Consider the following 18654-nt stretch of genomic DNA (forward strand, 5'->3'; position numbering starts at 1 on the left):
TAGATTCCAAGAAGGGTGCGTTGCGTTTGATTAGGTGAGTGAAATTTGAGTGAAAAGACAATTAATTTTAAGAAATTAATTTTTTAAAAATTAAAATTTTAAGTTATTTGATTGGTATAAATTTTTACTTGAAAAATAATGTTATTTTCCATGTAATATTTTTCACATAATTTGATCATTTTCCTGATATTTAAGGTGTGTTTGATATCATTTAGGTGAAAAGAAAAATATTTTTTAACTTACGTAGAAAATAAAAATCATCTCCCCTAATAGAATTTTTCATAAAAATAGTTAAAAACATATTTTAATAATTGTATCATGGAATTGAATTCCATATAAAATATAGTGTGTTAAACATCAAATATGAAATTTAATTTATTGGATGAGATATTTTTCATATATTTTTTATGCTATCAAACACATTCTAAGATTACGCAAGCTAATTCACCTAATCAGCTTTTACCAAAAACTCTTATCGTTATTTCACTTTTAGCCCTAAAAATTATCTATATTCCCATTCAGATACTAATTAATCAGTGCCTCTATTTAGAAAATAGCATAAGTTCTATTTAATCAATTGATTGAACTTATCACTTTGGTTTGGTTATTTTATTGCAATAATTCGATTTTGTTATATTTTATATAAAATTTAATTTTTGATTTTTTGTTTCACTTTTTTTTTTGTTGGAATAACCAAATTATAAAATAACATCATTTTAATGTTTATAAAAATAATGATATATTTTGACCAATTGCTTATAATTGAAAAAGAAAATACTCATATCAAAATAAAGGGAAATTGAGACTCCAAAATAAAAAGAGACCCACAAACCCTAAATTGAAATTAAAACCTTACTACTAATCTCTTTGATATCAGTCATCAACTAATTATTATTATTTGATCTTCTTTTGCTCGTCGTTTTTGAGTTTTTGCTTTTTGATCGCACTTTTATATTTTTTGTTATTTTTTCCTTGTTCATTTTTTTCGACGACTAATTGTTGTCTTTGTCTCATCAATTGTTGTGCCCTTCATTGTTAGTTGTCGATTGACAACCATTCCTTATTTATTTCATTTCATTTTGGCGTTCCTTATTTATCATTTTCTTATGCTTCCACAACCAGCCCACACTGACGATCGACAAATGTTAGTTTCGAAATGTTTATCATTAGTTCAATTTTTTGTGTTAGTTTAATTTTTGGTTCGATTTCTATGATTTACTTTTACTTTTTAATTTGATTAATATGGTTTATTTTTTATTTTTCAATTATCAGTTAATTTGGTTATTTGGGGTTAATCGGTTAGTAGGGTTCAATTTTGTCACTTAGTTTGGTTAATTTCATTAGTAATTTTCAGTTGGTTCGATAATCAAATCGATTATTTACTCACTCCTACCTCTTTTAATTTCTAATCAATTTGTAATATCGTATTAAGCCAAGTTGTATCAAATTTTTTAAACTTAACTTAAATTCGATAAATTAATCAAGTTAAGATAATTTTTAATCATAATTATTTAATAAAATATTTACTTATCTCCAATATAAAAATATTTAAATTAAGCAAATATAAATTGAATGCTAAATAAAATGCGATACAATTATTATTTACTATAAGTCTACAACTTCAATAATAATAATAAATAAAAACTTCAATAAAAATAAAAAAAAATGGTAAAATTCGTAAAGAGGCCAAAAACTTTACCGTGCCGGTTGGGTTGTGTGTGCTGTGCGTGTGTGGATATTTATTTATTGTTCATATTATATTCGTAATTTTATTTTCCTTGTTTCTTTGCGTTCTCTTCTCTCTTCAACCATTAGTTTCTTCGATTTGGTGATCTGCTTTTTCACACAAAGGAGAGTTGATCTTTGTTCTAGAGGGAATTGGGGGTCACTATTAAGCGGCTAATGGCTGAAAATTTTTGCGAGAGGATTCTAGAGAGAGATAGTGGAGAGAGAAAGGAGTGATTGATTGGATTTTCTGGAGGCGGGTTTGTGAGGCGATGGCGATGGCGATGGCGATGATGAAAGGCGACTATTGAAGGATTGAAGTGTATGTTTGTGTAGATATAAATATTCAGGGCCAAGGGTTTTTCTTGATTTGGGGGGATTTGATATGGGTGGGTGTTTTCCATGCTTTGGATCATCAAACAAGGACAGTAATGGCGTGAAAGAAGTGGCGAAGAAGGACTCTGTGAAGGAACCTTCAACTGCTCCGTCTCATCATGTCACTAGAGTTAGCTCAGGTGAAGCGTTTTCCCAAAAATGCTCCATTGGGAATGTTTACTTGACAGTATTAGTTGTGTCCCGTGTTTTTGTGCTTTAAGTTTGTTGAATTTTGTGATGTTTTGAGTTCATTTGATTGTTATAATTGCGGGCGGATGATAGAATTTTCTGTTAGTTTTGATCCGATTCATCCGCAAGAGTACGTTTGATTTCGGTGCTTGCAAATAGGGTTTTTGAGATTGCTTTGCGTGACATTTCATTGACGCGTTATTAATTTGTGGATTTGTTCATCGTTTATGCTGTTTGAGTTCGCCCTAGTACTGCTCAAGGGAAGGGTTTCCGCGATCTGCTTTTCTACTCTTAATTCTTGGGATTCCGAAAATTTTGGTTTCAAATGTTTTTCTTTTTTTTTTCATTTTATCTGTTGATTGTTTACACCAAAAATAGGGGCGTATCAATGCCTACCAGTTGGACAATCGGGATCTAGTGCCTTTTCCATCAACTACTCTGTGCAGCAATTGTAATTTGGCACGTGGCTATGTTTAAATGTAGACAAATGCAAAATTGTACCTAAAAATATAAAGTTCTAGTAACTTTTCATGAAATGACCATCCAGCATAGTAGACTATGTGTTCTAAGTACGAATCACGTACCTTATACTAAATTAAGCTATGACCCGAAACTTGTGCTAGCATCTAGTACGGTCATATTTTATTATCTTTTTTTGTCCCCCCTGTATGTTGTAATCTAATTTTCATATTCTTCTAGACAAATCCAAGTCCCGTGGAGGTTCTGATTCTAAGAAGGATCCAAGAAAAGATTTATCAGTTCGGAAAGATGGAACAACAGCACATATCGCTGCACAGACCTTTACATTTCGTGAGCTTGCTACTGCAACAAAGAACTTTAAGCCGGAGTGTCTTCTAGGTGAAGGTGGGTTTGGACGTGTTTACAAGGGGCTGTTGGAAAGCACAGGACAGGTCAGTTTTGATCGGTCAAACATTAATTTCATAACCACTAAAAGTGATCATATTTAGTTGCATGGTTTGGTTTTGCCATAAATGTTATAGGATTTCTATTCAAAGATTCAAGGAGCTACCACACTTTTGTAGATTTTGCTTTGAACTTTTTCATTTGTGAAATATATGCACATTGCCGAACACCTGCACTTAATGACATCTCTTTGGTTGAGACAATATATTTTGCAGGTAGTTGCAGTGAAACAGCTCGATCGCAATGGCTTACAAGGAAATAGAGAATTTTTGGTTGAGGTTCTCATGCTAAGTCTCTTGCACCATCCGAACCTTGTCAATTTGATAGGTTATTGTGCAGATGGAGATCAACGGCTCCTGGTTTATGAGTTTATGCCATTGGGATCTTTAGAGGACCATTTACACGGTTAGATTGCATGCATTCATAAGTTACTCATTTTCCTTTATGCATGTTGCTTACTTGTGCTAACATATTATTTACACGAAACTGAAAGTGCATACATAGGAAAGCTTGTTTTTAGGTTTCTATTATCCTTGTCATTTTCTTTTTTACGCTATGACATGAGCCCATCACTAGTTAGTTAAATAACTTAAATTAATGTTTTAGGACTTCAATATCCTATATATTAAACTTGGTTTTGAGTTCTTCTTCTTTATATGAATGACACCATCATTTATGTAAATGACGGTAAAACTATTAAATTAAGTGAAGCCTTTAAGGTTGTAAGGATGCATTATTTGGTTAATGTACTTGCTTCCAGGACTCATCATTTACTTAAACAATTGAGTCATAGAGTTCTAGAAGTCCAAGTGAGTGTGCATCATAAAATTGTGATGCAGTCTAATGTCTATAATTTTATCTTGCTAAGTTCTTTTTCTTTTGAAATGTGTTTCCTTGTTTCTCAGTATGTGTCATTTTCAAGCTACATCACCCATGATCGTTGGTGTAATTAAATGCAACTCTAAAGGGGCGCAGCTTCCTCTCATAAGCCATCGTTTATTGTTGTATTATAGGAAAGACTTGGCTGATTGGAATCTTACATTGTTGTTTTTTGATTAAATTTTAGAGACACATCCATCTAAGCTTTACACATCTGTTCAAAATTCTGATTATCTTTTGTTTGTAGCTGACAAATCTGTAAAATGATAAGCAAAAAAAAAAACATTTCTACTTCCCTCTCGGGGCTTTCTAAAGTTCTTTTTAATATTTGCATTTCCAAGCTACATTTTCTCATTGATTGTTGGCGATATCAATTGTAAACCTGAAGGGCTTGATGTTTGAGGTTACTTGATTGCCTAGGAATGCACGAACCACATAATGAGCTTAGATCACTGAATGCATTAACTAGATTGGGATTAAGGATGGCAATTTAACCTGAGAGTGGATTTTCAATTGGATTTCAACCGTAATAGGGTTGGTATTTGAATGTATATTACATAAAAGTTAGATGAATTGATGCTCAATGCCATGAATAATCTCTTAAGTTTCACCTGAATCCTAAACCTCCAACACACCCACCTTCTTTTTGGACTAGAGGTCAAATGCAAGATGGTTTGGACAAGTGAGAAGAAAACTGATAGAAACACCTGTGAGGTGAGTGGATGCAATGGAGGAGAGGTTTGTAGCAAAAGAAAGAGAGGAAGATTAAAGAAAATTCAGTGGGAAATCCTTAGATGTGATATATAGGATATGGTAGCTTTATAAAGGTTGTGACCATCGATAGAGATGGACGGAGGTTTATAATTCATGTAACGAGTCACATTTAGTGGGATTGAAGCTTGTGATTGTTGCTGTAATTAGGACTAGAGGTCTAACATGAACTAAGCTAATCGAGTTTGACTTATATTTGGCTCATTAAAATCTCATTCAAGCTCATCTTGCTATCTTGAACTCATTTTTTAGCTCATTAATTTTCTGGACTCTTCTCGAACTTGGTGTAATAATGCTTAAATATATAAACAACCAAACTACCCAAGCGCAGCTTCTGATTGGTCTGGTTAAATCTGTTTATAGATCAGCTTGTAGAGTAAACAAATTAAGCTTAAACACATTTTTAAAGCTTGTTTGTTGAAACCTCCCCACCTTAGTGAGGTTAAGGCTTGTGTTGCTGTTGTATGTAAGTGTTGAAACTTGAAGCCCACTGCCTGACTCATTTTGCAGCCCGAGTTAGGAACAAGAGTGATTATCTTAATTTTGTTTTTATGCTTATTGATAATAATGCTAAATTTCTTTTCTTCCAATATTTTTTATTCATCTACTATATTGGAGTTCTTTTTTTTTTGTGTGATTCTTATTGACTGCTGTCTTTTGTTATGAAAATATCCTTTTTGATTATGATAATGTTTACATGGTACATTATACTTCCTGGTTGGGCCAAAATTTCATTTCCTTTTATATAGCCTTTAGCTCATTCTAATTAGCTTCTCTACTTACATGGCCTTCTAATTTATCCAAGGGAATCACACTCTTGATTTTCTTAAACTATTTCAGTAGTATATTTACGTTTTTAGAGCCAACAGATTTGGAAGTGTTGATTAAAGTATTTAGTGACAAGATTAGATTTATTATATGGTATAGAATGTTAGGCAGTTAAGCACTAACGTGTGAAAAATATTATTAACTAAGATAAGGGAGCTATACTAAATATGTGGCCATATAAGAAAAGACAGAACTAGAAACGTGATTATTTGTAATAAGGTTGTGAAGCCTATGTAGGATAAAATGTGCAAGATGCAACTAAAATAATTTGGGGGTGTGAAAAGAAGATGAATAGACACAGTTGTGACGAGAGTGGATGGAATGAAAAAGTTTGTAACAAAAAGAGGTATAAGAAGACCAAAGAAAATTTAGCGGGAAACTCTTAGCCAAGACGTGGGGTAATGTGTTAGTATTACAGTATGGATAGAATTAATTGGTAGGCTATAATTCATGTATCTAGCCCCCCTCCCCCCCCCCTTCCCCTCAAACACACACACAAACCCACCCACTCACACACACACAAACCCACCCACTCACACACACACCCACACCCACCTAGTGGGATTAAGACTTGCTACTTTATTTGTTGATAAATTAGTAGTTGATTATATTGGGGCAATAATTATTTCATACTAGATGAGATGTTATACTGTAAAAAGAACTTGAATGATTTAGTTTTAGTTGAGCCAGACTATGTCTTGTCATCTTTTAGGTTTTAAGGAACAAGATGATATTGTCCTATTGTACATGAGTCTACCTTTCCATATGGATTCAAACTAATGCCTCCTAAATATCTCTATTGCATTTTGTTGTTGGGCTCTCCATCATGTAAATCTTTTGGGATGACATGTGGATCACTTATACACTCCCACATTTTGGTTTCTCCCCTCATGTTTTTGTCTCTGTAGAAAATCAGGTGATTATAATTTTGTATTTAGGTGTACAATTATTTTTTTATCTCTAGGTGACAACTTTTCTTTCCTTAACTTAATCAGTTTTTCCCTTAACCGACTCTATATGGGCGATTTCTCCCTTGTATTTTCTATATATATGTATGTCCTATCTATCACGACCCTAGGCTAGGAGATGGGTAATTGTGTATGTTGGACGAGAAAAAGTTTCCAAGTGGAAGGAGAAGTCTAAGTTAAAGAGGAGTGTGGAAGCTTTGCAAAGAGATTAAATCAGATTATCTTAAGTTATTTAAATTATGTTTTTAGTTGTTGTAAATTTGTATTTTATATTTGTTTTATCTCCTAAACTTTAGGAGAAAGTTATTCCTAGTTTTTAGTAGATTACTAAAATCCTTTCCTACTTTATAGGAAAGAGATTAAGTTGTAACTTGTATATATTTTCAAAGCCATCTCAATATCAATCTAAGCAAGCATTCTCGATTTCCTAAGACTTGTTTGATGGTATCAGAGCTGCTGGTTCGATCAGAAGTAGCAGTGATTTTCTTTTAGTTTCGATCATGGCCGAAACAAACCCAAATCCAACCCTAATCGAAGCCTCGGCCACTAGTTCTCCGAGAACCTTTCCCCCACTTCCGTCTTCATCAAATTTTTTTACAACACCTATTGATAACTAACCCAAATCCAACCTTAACTGAAGCCTCAGCCACTAGTTCTCCGAGAACCTTTCCCCTACTTCCATCTTCATCAAATTTCTCTACAACACCTATTGATAACTACCCTCTACAAATTACTCAGCACAAGCTAAATGAGAGCAATTTTAGAGAGTGATCTCAATCGATAATGCTAGTGATCAAGGGCAAGGGCAAATCCGGTTATCTAATCGAATCTATCCTCACTCCACCATCAACGGCAGCCACCTATGGTCTTTGGGAGGCAAAGAATTCCACTATCATGGCTTGGTTGATCAACTCTATGGAGTTTAAAATTGGGAGAAGATACCTATTCTACAAAACAACAAAAGAGATTTGGGAATCAATCCAAGAGATATACTCGGACTTGGAGAATTCCTCTTAATGATTTGAAATCCAATCTGCCATTAGGACAACCAAACAAGGTATGAGCAATGTTATTGAATATTTTAATGTTTTGGTGGAATTGTGGCATGAAATGGATATGTTTTATACCATCAGTTGGGAATCTCCAACTGATAGCAACAAATACAATAAGATGATAGAAAAAGATCGAATTTTTGACTTCCTACATGGCCTTAATCCCGACTTGGATGAACTTCGAGGGAGAATCTTGGGCACAAAGCCCTTACCATCTCTTAAGGAAGTATTTGCAGAAGTACGAAGGGAGGAAAGCAGACATAAGGTGATGCTTCAACACCAAATTGACCCTGTTTTGCCACACCAAAACTCGGCCCTTGCCTCTATCAAACAGGGAGATCTTCTTCCCAAGACTCAAGGAAGAGAAAAAATATGGCGTGATCATTGCAAGAAACCCTATCACACTAAGGCGACATGCTGGAAGATCCATGGCAAACTAGCAAATTGGAAGCCACGACCCAGGAAGGAGAGCTCCAGATTTGCATATAATGTAGAAGTTTCAGCAGAAACTAAACCTAGTTTGAACCTTTTCGAAGATCAGATACAAGCCTTGTACAGACTCCTCAATCAAGGTACAATCCAATCAAGCTCTAATAATCCACAGTCCACTGCATCAATGGCCTTGCAAGGTGATTCCCAACGCTACTCCTTAGCTTCTAAAAGGTTTTCTAAGAACATATGGGTAGTTAATACTGGTGCATTAGATCATATGAAAAATTATACCCTATGTAACTCCTCCCTCAATATATCTATGGCTGATGGAACCACCTCACCTGGTGTGGGAATTGGAACAGTATGTATATATAAACTAAGGCTCAATTCTGTACTACATGTTCCTGATTTGCAACATAACTTACTATCAGTTAGTCGAATCACCAAGGTTATGAATTGCAATGTAATCTTCTACCCTTCCTATTGTGTGTTTCAGGACCAAGTATCGGTGAGAATGATTGGCAATGCTAAGGCGTTGGACGGCCTTTACTGTCTTGCAGGAGATTTCCCTAATTCTTCTTCAAATAAAGTTGTCCTAAGTGTGACCACCAATGCAAAAGTCTTGTTATGGCATAAACACTTAGGACATCCTAGCTTCCCTTATCTCAAATCTTTGTATCCCAATATTTTCAGCAATAAAGAGCAGATTCTTTTATGTGAACAATGCACTCTTGTTAAACAGCCTAGATCACATCATCCTATTCAATTGTATAAGCCTTCTAAACATTTCCATTTGATCCATAGTGATATTTGGGGTCCCTCTAAATGTCCGAATATCACTGGTTCTAGGTGGTTTATTATCTTCATCGATGATCATTCTAGGGCTTGTTGAGTGTATTTAATGAGGGAAAAATTAGAAGCTAGTAATATATTCAAAATATTTCATAAGTTTATTATGAATATATTCCAAACCTCTATTAAAATCCTTCGAATCGACAATAGCCGAGAGTATTTTTTCAATGATTTCACAAACTACTTGGCCAAGCATGGTATCTTTCACCAAAGCTCGTGTCCATATACACCCCAACAAAATGGGGTAGTTGAAAGAAAAAATTAGTATCTCCTAGAGGTGGTTAGAGCTATGATGTTTACCACTAATGTCCCTCACTCCTATTGGGGAGAAGCTGTCCTCACAACCGCTTATTTAATCAACCATTTACCTTTCAAAACTTTGCAATTCCAAACCCCCCCTTAGCATTCATTGCACTCTGTATCCGAATGCCTCTATCATTTTTTCCATTGATCCTAAAGTCTTTGGTTGCATTGTGTATGTTCATAACAATGCTCTATCTCAAACCAAATTGGACCCGAAAGCTCACAAATACATGATGCATCTTTATTGGGTATTCATCTTCTCAAAAGGGATACAAGTGCTAGTCTTATCAATCACAGATTTTTTGTGTCTACCGATGTTACCTTCTACGAGGATATTCCCTTTTATCCCATCACAGGTACAAAACCAGTCCCTACTGACCCTCTTCCCTCTTTTTTCCCCATTGATCCAATCCTACTTGTGTGTTCTCAAGGGGGAGCATCCTCAGCACCTTGTGATAACACACTGGCAGAACCAGTTGTTTCCCCTATTGAGCCTGCACATGTTGTTCCCTCCTTTACAGTTACAAACCCCCTCTCTACCTGCCACTCTAGAATCTACATCAGTAGCTGCAGTTGACTTACATTAACAGCAATGACAAGAAATTCTACAGGTGCTGTGCAAGGAATTAGCAACTGCTCGAAACAGAATGAAACAGTTTGCTGACAGAAAAAGAAATGAATGGAGCACAATCATGGCTAAATACTATGGGCAATTTATGATTGTGGCTAAGTTTGGGACTGTGGCTTATAAGCTCCAGCTGCCTCCTACTACTCAGATTCACACGTTTCAATGCTTAAGAAATCAGTGGGAGCACAGTCGGTTAGTTCTTCCGTGTGTACTTTTAATTGTGATACTTCACCTCCAGTGGAACTGGCTCTTATTTTGGATAGGAGGGTCATCTATAAGCATGGAGCCCCTTTGACACAAGTGCTGGTGCAGTGGATGCGCCTCCATCCGAATAACGATATGTGGGAATGCCTACCTGACTTGCTGAATCATTTCTTGCAGGCTGCTGTCCATTTCTTGAGGACAAGAAATTCTAAGGGGGGGGGGGGGGGGGGGGTTGATTGTTAGGAACCTTAATGTTCTATAAAGGGACTCATCCTCCTCTTTCCTTTTTTTTTTTTCTTTATATGGCAGTAGTGGGTGATTGCACTTTTAGGTAGCTGTTTGGGTTGTACTCTGTAAATTGGCTTGGCGCCAACCAAACACTGCCTTAGGACTTATATATAAGCAACTAACTGTCACGAACCTAGGGTTCATAACGGGCTGAAATTGACAATCGGAAGGATCCGATTGAATTAAGGTCAAGAACATAATGTATAGAGGGAAAATTGAAGAAGAATGGGGAAGAAATTAGAGAGAATTGAGGGAGACCAGAAGAGAGAAATGAGAGGGAGATTTGAGATAATTGTGGAGAGAGAGAATCAGATTTTCTTTCATTCATTCAAGCATATTCATCTCCTCCTACAATGGGCCTTTTTATAGGCATAAGTAGCTCCTTAACTAATTTCTAATAGTACCCATGTGCTCTTAATAAACAACCAAATATCTCCTAACAAACTAATATAAGCCTATTACAATATTACTTCTATATTATATCCCTATCCAATATTATCCTTCTAATTCTCCTAGGGACATGACACTAACAGCCTAATGAGAAGTATCGAGAATTTCTTTCCAATTTTTTATCTCTCTCTCTCTCTCTCACACACACACACTTTCTCTCCCTCCCAAACCTTCTTTCTCTCTCACTCTCTCCATTCTTCTCTCATTTATCACCCAAATTCTGTTATGATTCTCATCAATAGAAGAGAATTGGTTTGTCAGGTTCAAGACCCAGACACTCTCGTCTTAATGGCACTTCACCTTTCTCCCCTTTCTCCAAGCCCAACTACTAGGCATCCACTATGATGAGATTAAGAGTTTCATTTAGCTTAGAACTTTAATTAATGCTTTATTTACTAGAACTTTAGAGGATTAAGATTCTTAGATTTTATTTTCATGTATTTTAGTTCTATTAAGACTTAAAATATATTTTATGGTATAATTTAAGTGGTACTAGTTATCAAATAAGTTACAATTAGTTTTGAAGAGTTCTAGGTGTTTTTGGAGTTCTACTAATGACCTATTGATGTAATTAGGAATGATGACTTTTTGGCTATAAAGAATGGGCACTTCCTAGGGGTTGTCATACTGGTGTTGTTGGCATGTCAAAACACTTCTACACTCCAACATGCCTTTGACACGTATTGGACATGGGTGTGTTTGCATTTTGTTAAAAATTTTTGAAAGGATATGGGAGGGGACACGCTTAGGATGCGTGTCCCCTATGAGGACACTTGTAGGACATGCATGTCTCCTATGCGGACAATTAAAGACTAAAAAGTAAGGGTTTTCTTTTTTACTATTATGTTTTATAACTTGGTTATTGCATGATTATTTTATTTTTCATGTTTGATTGTATGACTGTTCAGTTTTCATACTTTTCACGCTTCTATTCTCTATCTTTTTAAACATCGACTGGATTATGAGCGACGAATATGACTAGATTGTGAGTTGATTGCTAATTAGATTAGAGTTATTTATTTGGAATTTTAGCTTATGAATTTTAAATGAATATTTATGAATTTGGAATGTAGTTTCGAATCTTTTGATATTTTATTATGCTTTAAACATAAAATAATTTTTAAAATATAAAAAAAATAATTTATTAATTAAGGTATCTGGATCGTGTCATGTCCTACTTTTTTATCACGTCCCCATGTCTGTGTTTGTGCTTCGAAGCTTTTTGGGAAATAACAAAAGTTGAATGTTTTAAGCATTTGGAGCTCTCTCTCTCTCTCAGCACCCCCTCCCCCTTTCTTTCTTGCCCCTTTGCTGTTCTTTTTGTTGTGACCACTATTGCAAATCCGTCTTTTGCATTTGCTCTTCTCCTTGTCCTTCGGTATTTGCTTCTTCTCTCTGAAATCCGCATTAAATTTGATATTAAAGCATTTTTATTCCCATCTTACTGGCTGTGTTTTATAGTTAGCCAGCAACAACTAGTAGACAGCCTTGCAACAAGCTAAAAACATTTCCGTCCTCCGCACCTACTTTTTGCTGGCTAAAAACATTCAACTTTTGTTATTTCCGTCCTACTTTTTTATCACGTCCCCGTGTCTGTGTTTGTGCTTCGTAGCTTTTTGGGAAATAACAAAAGTTGAATGTTTTAAGCATTTGGAGCTCTCTCTCTCTCTCAGCACCCCCTCCCCCTTTCTTTCTTGCCCCTTTGCTGTTCTTTTTGTTGTGACCACTATTGCAAATCCATCTTTTGCATTTGCTCTTCTCCTTGTCCTTCGGTATTTGCTTCTTCTCTCTGAAATCTGCATTAAATTTGATATTAAAGCATTTTTATTCCCATCTTACTGGCTGTGTTTTATAGTTAGCCAGCAACAACTAGTAGACAGCCTTGCAACAAGCTAAAAACATTTCCGTCCTCCGCACCTACCCTTAAATGGTGTATTCATTGCAATCCTTATCCGGCATCAGTTATTTTGCCTCTAGATTTTGTACCGTCAACAACCACTACTCAAGGACCAAGTTCGGTTGTATTTGAGAAAGCTTGAATCTTGCATTTTAGATGATCTATTTGTTTTAGCTACGTGCATTCGTGTTTTTCATTTTCCTTCTGTTAAAGCAAAATGCGTGCTTTCTTCCCAATCTGATGTCATACTACAGAATGGTGGTGGTGTGAAGAACAGAGTGCACAACAATATTGAAATGCCATTGTTTGTCTGTTACTTTTTGCCTCTCCATTGACGAGATTGGGTTGCACATTAGGGGAGGGTTAAAAGGTTCTTTACGCCTAAACTTGGGAATAATTGGTTGCCTAGCATGGCCATCTGACCTGTGATGCCATAGTATTGCAGCTTTTGGACAATTGGGGATCTATCAGCTTATAACATGTGAATTTGTTTGAGCAAATCTGCTTTGAAATAATTGTTTGGGTAACATGGCATTTAACCTCCATTAAATAGTATCTTAGCTTTTTGCATGATTGAATTATTAGTTTTATGCCATATGAGCCCATTTAAGCAAAGCCTTCACTGTATTCATTGCTTAAAAAAAAACACGATAAAGATGTTTTTGAAAATCTGTCATTGCGGTGAGGTCTTGGAACTACCTGAATTCCTAGGTGGAAGTGGAAATATGATCAAGTGTTCTTGAAAAATGTTGGAAGACGACAACTTTTTTTCCAACTTGGGATAGTGGAGGCAAACCCCTTGAGATTTGTTCTCAGTTTCATATCTCGCTTTCTTCTACCAACAACATATCCAGTCTTTATCCCACTAGTTGGGGTTGACTGCATGAATTCTAGACTTTCATATATTTCTGTCTTTTGTCATATCTTCATTTAGGCCCATACACTTTATATCAAACTTTAATGTCTCTCCCAAAGTTTTATTGGATCTGCCTCTACCTCTTTTTTTGACTAATTGTTCCATTTCATCAACTCTCCTCACATGAGCGTCTCCTGGTCTTCTTCTCACATAACCAAATCATCTTAGTCTAGTCTCTCATTTTCTTCTCGATTGGCACTACTCCTACCTTATTACGAATAATCTCATTTCTAATTTTAACTTTTCTTGTATGGCTGCACATCCATCTTAGCATCCTCATCTCCGCTACGCTCGTCTTTTGCTCATGTTGATATTTGACTGCCCAACATTTTGAGGCATACAACAAAACTGGTCTTATAGAATTTTTTTTTTAGTTTTAATGGGATTTTACCATCACATAACACCCCCAATGCATTTCTCTATTTTAGCTGACCTGCCTTAATTCTATGCGTGACATCATTGTGAATTTCTCCATGTTTTTGAATCACTGATCCCAAATATCGAAAATGGTCTTTTCTTTGTATGATTTGGTCTTCTAATTTTATTATAACATCATTCGCTGTTGCATTCTTACTAAATTTACATTCCATATATTTTGTTTTCCTTTTACTTAATTTAAATCTCTTAGATTCTAAATTGTTTCTCCATAATTCAAACTTAGTGTTCACTCCCTCTTTTGTTTCATCCATCAATTCTCTGTCATCTGCAATCAGCATACACCATGGCACCTCTGTCTAAATGTGTTTAGTGAGCTCATCCATTACTAGAGCAAATAAGTATGAACTTAGTGCAGAATCTTGATGCAATCCCATTATAATTTTAAACAGTTAAGTATCCCCTCCGCATGTTTTGACCCTAGTTTATGCACCGTGATACATGTCCTTAAGGGTTTGTATATAGGCTATTCAGACTCCTTTCTTCTCTAAAACCCTCCATAATACTTCTCTAGGGACCCTATCATAGGCCTTTTCTAGATCTATAAACACCATATGTAGGTCATTCTGATGATCCCGATACCTTTCTTTTAGGCGCCCCAACAGGTGTATAGCTTCCATTGTTGACCTATTAGGCATAAAACCAAACTGATTTTTCGAGACGTCTGTTTCTTTTTTGAACCTCTGCTCTATTATTCTCTCCCAGAGTTTCATGGTTTGGCTCATTAACTTAATTCCTCTATAATTTTCACAGTTTTGAACATCTCCTTTGTTCTTGTATATAGGAACCAAAGTACTCTTCTTTCACTCATCTAACATCTTTTTTGATTTAAGGATCGCATTAAATAATTTCGTTAGCTAGGAGATGTCCTCTTCTCCTATGCAATTCCATGCTTCTATTGGTATATTATCCGGTCCCATTGCCTTATGATTTTTCATCTTTTTTAATGCTTGCTTTAGGTATGACTTTCTTCTACCAAGTATGACTTTTTCCCCCCCCTCCCTGCTTCAGGTATCATAATCATCTTGTGACCTAAAAGATAGCAAATTGAGATCCCCCCCCCCCCCCCTCCCCTTCTGACAACTTTTGTTCCTTCACAGTTTTGAAAAGAGAATGACAACTGATTGTTAGAGCCCATAGAAACAACATATCAAGCCTTACCTCTAAGTGGGGGGGTTAGAGAGCCCATATCATTCCAAAATATAGCAAGAATATATCTGGTTTTTACTTACCTTCTGGGAATTGGGATGAGAGAATCCTTGATCTGGATGGCTGGGTTCCATCAAGTTGCTTGCTGATGGTACAATCTCAAAAGTCAATAACGTGTTTGTTGCATCCATAATTGTTCAAACATTATCAAAAGCAGTTGATTTATGTTCTTTGCTTGTCTTACAGTTCTAGTGACGCAAGGAAGTACCCTATAGATCCTTGGAACTTTTCAACCACTGACCATCTGCTGAAAGCAATTTCATTCAGTTCCTATGTCCCTAGAGTTGACGAAACCTTGGAAGATAAACATGATATCAGGAAGAACTATTCAGTTTGAACGTGTGTTTGGGTGTTTGTTTAGGAAGGCGTGGCAGGAAAAAATTAAACTTACTCTGTAGATTCTATGCACTCTTGGCAAATCATCCGATGATGTGTGTCAGTTTTGTTACCAATTTTTTAGGACCATGCTATTTGTACATCAAGGGCTACACCTTGGGCTACACATACGCGCACAAATGACTAAAATACCCCTCCCGCCTCACGTCACTGCTTTGGATGAAGGGTATTTTAGTCACGTGCTTCACTGCCTTGAATGAGGGATATTTTTGTCATTTTAATTGCATTGTGTAGCCCAAGAAGTATAAATAGCATTTTCCAATTTTTTAAATGGAATGTTTGTCGTGTCAATTGGAATGCACATCTTTTGAAATTTCTACATCACAAGAAAGTGAAAGTGGACTTGACTCGTAATCTTTCTTTAGGAGATAATTATGCAAGAATTTGATTGCTTTGTGAAAATAATGAAATGTTGATACTTAACATGGTTCACCCGTCTAATGTAGTTCTTTTGTTCAATATACTTGTTTTTAGGTGCATTTGTTTATTTATAAAAAAAAGAAAAGATTAAACCGTACAATGTATTTTTTCTGACAAACTTGAGCATAAAGAAGTAGACATTAATCTAGTCTATCCAATAAATGACTGAAGTAAAATGTTGGATACTACCAATATTTTATGTATCTCAGTGGTATTAATTTTAAAAAGATTTTGGAACTTGGTGACGGATAGTTTCACAAATAGCTTCTGTGGACCTACCTTATTACTTCATTTCATGCTTTCCAGATCTTCCGCCTGATAAAGAGCCTTTGGACTGGAACACAAGGATGAAGATTGCAGCAGGTGCAGCAAAGGGCCTGGAGTATTTGCATGACAAGGCAAACCCTCCAGTCATATACAGAGACTTAAAATCATCAAACATCCTTTTGGATGAGGGTTATCATCCCAAGTTATCAGATTTTGGGCTTGCAAAACTTGGTCCTGTTGGTGATAAAACACATGTTTCCACCCGGGTTATGGGAACATATGGTTACTGTGCTCCTGAATATGCTATGACTGGCCAGCTCACACTCAAGTCTGATGTTTATAGTTTTGGAGTTGTCTTTCTTGAGATCATTACAGGACGCAAGGCTATTGACAACACCAGGGCAACAGGGGAGCATAATCTTGTTGCATGGGTAAGTGATTCTCTTTATTTTCTTTTGTATCAGTTCTGTTTCAGGTGATCACTTTAGCAATTAACAGAGTCTAATCATTACAGGACGCAGCTGATTTCTGTCTTTTTTTCTTTTTTTTTCTTTTCTGCTTTTCATTGTTGTTGGGCATGGATTTGATTTGTAGGCAAGACCACTTTTCAAGGATCGAAGGAAGTTCCCCAAAATGGCTGATCCACTGTTACAAGGTCGTTACCCAATGCGAGGACTTTACCAAGCACTTGCTGTTGCAGCCATGTGTCTGCAAGAACAAGCTGCTACAAGGCCTTTAATAGGGGATGTAGTAACTGCCTTAACATATTTAGCGTCCCAAACTTATGATCCTAATGGACCAACTGCTCAAAGTAATAGAGTTGGTCCATCTACTCCTAGGCACAAGGATGAGAGAAGGGGCATGGGTGATGGGCTAGATAGTCCAGGCCATCATGGCTCGCCTTCCACCCATAGGAATTCTCCTGATTTCAGGAAGAGAGAGTCTGCAAGGGAATTGAGTACGGGTTCAGAGTTGAGAAGGATTGAAACTGGGGGTGGCTCTGGGAGGAAATGGGCCGTGGATGAACTGGAACGCCAGGAATCTCAAAGAAGCAGCCCTGCTAGTGTTGGAAGGGCTAGAGAAACACCAAGGAATCGAGATCTAGATAGAGAACGTGCAGTGGCTGAGGCAAAAGTATGGGGTGAGAATTGGAGAGAGAAGAAAAGAGCAAATGCAGTGGGCAGTTTTGATGGTACAAATGATTAAATTGCATCGGATTTGGAGCCCTGGACATGTTACTCCAGTCTCGAGAAGAAAAGAAGTTGATTGTACGATTCTGAGGATCATCCCGAGAATATGCAGAGCTGTCATCATCCTTTACTGCCATGGTGTCCATATTTGGCACGGGAATAACGATTATGTCCAACTTTTCGACTGTTGTTGGTTGTCCTGTTATCGTTATTGTAGTTCAGTACGGAAACTGAATGCTCCAATTATGTGGTAAAGGGTAGGAGACGCAGTTAAGAAAAGGAGGAAATTAATGGGGGTTGGTGTTTGTAATTTTGGGCATATTTACTGGTAAGACCACTGCAGAACGTTATATGCTACGAGTTAATTTATGTATTTAGGGTTTTTCTTTTTCTTTTCCTTTAGTTTTTTGGGTTCAAGTTCATGATGAAACGGGAGAGAAGCTTGGGAGATGTTTTCGTTTTGACAGGTATATTGTATGTAGTGGTTGTGTGGGAATTTAGTGGGTTTGTCTTGGGTGTCTCAAATGTTTCGTTCCGATACCATTTGTTTACTCTACATCTGTAGAAACGTTGAGATGATCATGTTTTTGGGTTTTTATATACGAAGATGGTCCATCGCCATGCCATTCTTCATCGATTTCTCATGTGCTCCGCAAAGAATCTCAAAATTTCATTCAAAACTACCCTTTATGTGGTGTGATTCCTTTCGTTAGTACGCTTTTGGGTGCTGACAACGAAAAATTGCACCCTAGGCTTTTTACCGAAACAAGCGTAATAGTTGATAAATTTAACATCGAGGAAGGAAAAAAAAAAAATTATAAATTCATTCAAGAAATGTTTATCTTAGTCGTAAAAGGCACCCACTATAGGTCCTAGTCCTGGAGAAGCTTTTAGATGTGATCTTAACCAACGAGGGTAGGCTTGTTTCAAACTAATCTTGTACGGAATTTCTACTGTGGTATCTCACCATCGGTGCCAATCCGAAGTAGGTTTTCCACTTGCTTGGCCGTATTGTATGCCGGTTAAAAGATGTTTTTCAAGTAAAAAAATTACTTC

At 36.3% G+C, this 18654-nt stretch overlaps 2 protein-coding genes across 2 annotated transcripts; both read left to right on the forward strand.

Annotated features, from left to right (window-relative positions):
- The first annotated feature begins 1776 nt into the window (after nt 1-1776).
- Nucleotides 1777-18229, forward strand: LOC127811541 (serine/threonine-protein kinase PBL27). Its single transcript, XM_052351497.1, has 5 exons — nt 1777-2240; nt 2989-3200; nt 3429-3618; nt 16448-16839; nt 17003-18229. Exons 1-5 carry the CDS (start codon nt 2111-2113, stop codon nt 17612-17614), a joined length of 1536 nt encoding a protein of 511 aa, XP_052207457.1. The 5' UTR covers nt 1777-2110; the 3' UTR covers nt 17615-18229.
- Nucleotides 6202-10321, forward strand: LOC127811542 (uncharacterized). Its single transcript, XM_052351498.1, has 2 exons — nt 6202-8340; nt 8640-10321. Exons 1-2 carry the CDS (start codon nt 7719-7721, stop codon nt 8672-8674), a joined length of 657 nt encoding a protein of 218 aa, XP_052207458.1. The 5' UTR covers nt 6202-7718; the 3' UTR covers nt 8675-10321.
- Nucleotides 18230-18654: the final 425 nt, after the last annotated feature.

Source organism: Diospyros lotus, chromosome 10 (assembly GCF_014633365.1).
Source record: "Diospyros lotus cultivar Yz01 chromosome 10, ASM1463336v1, whole genome shotgun sequence".
Lineage (NCBI taxonomy): Eukaryota > Viridiplantae > Streptophyta > Magnoliopsida > Ericales > Ebenaceae > Diospyros > Diospyros lotus.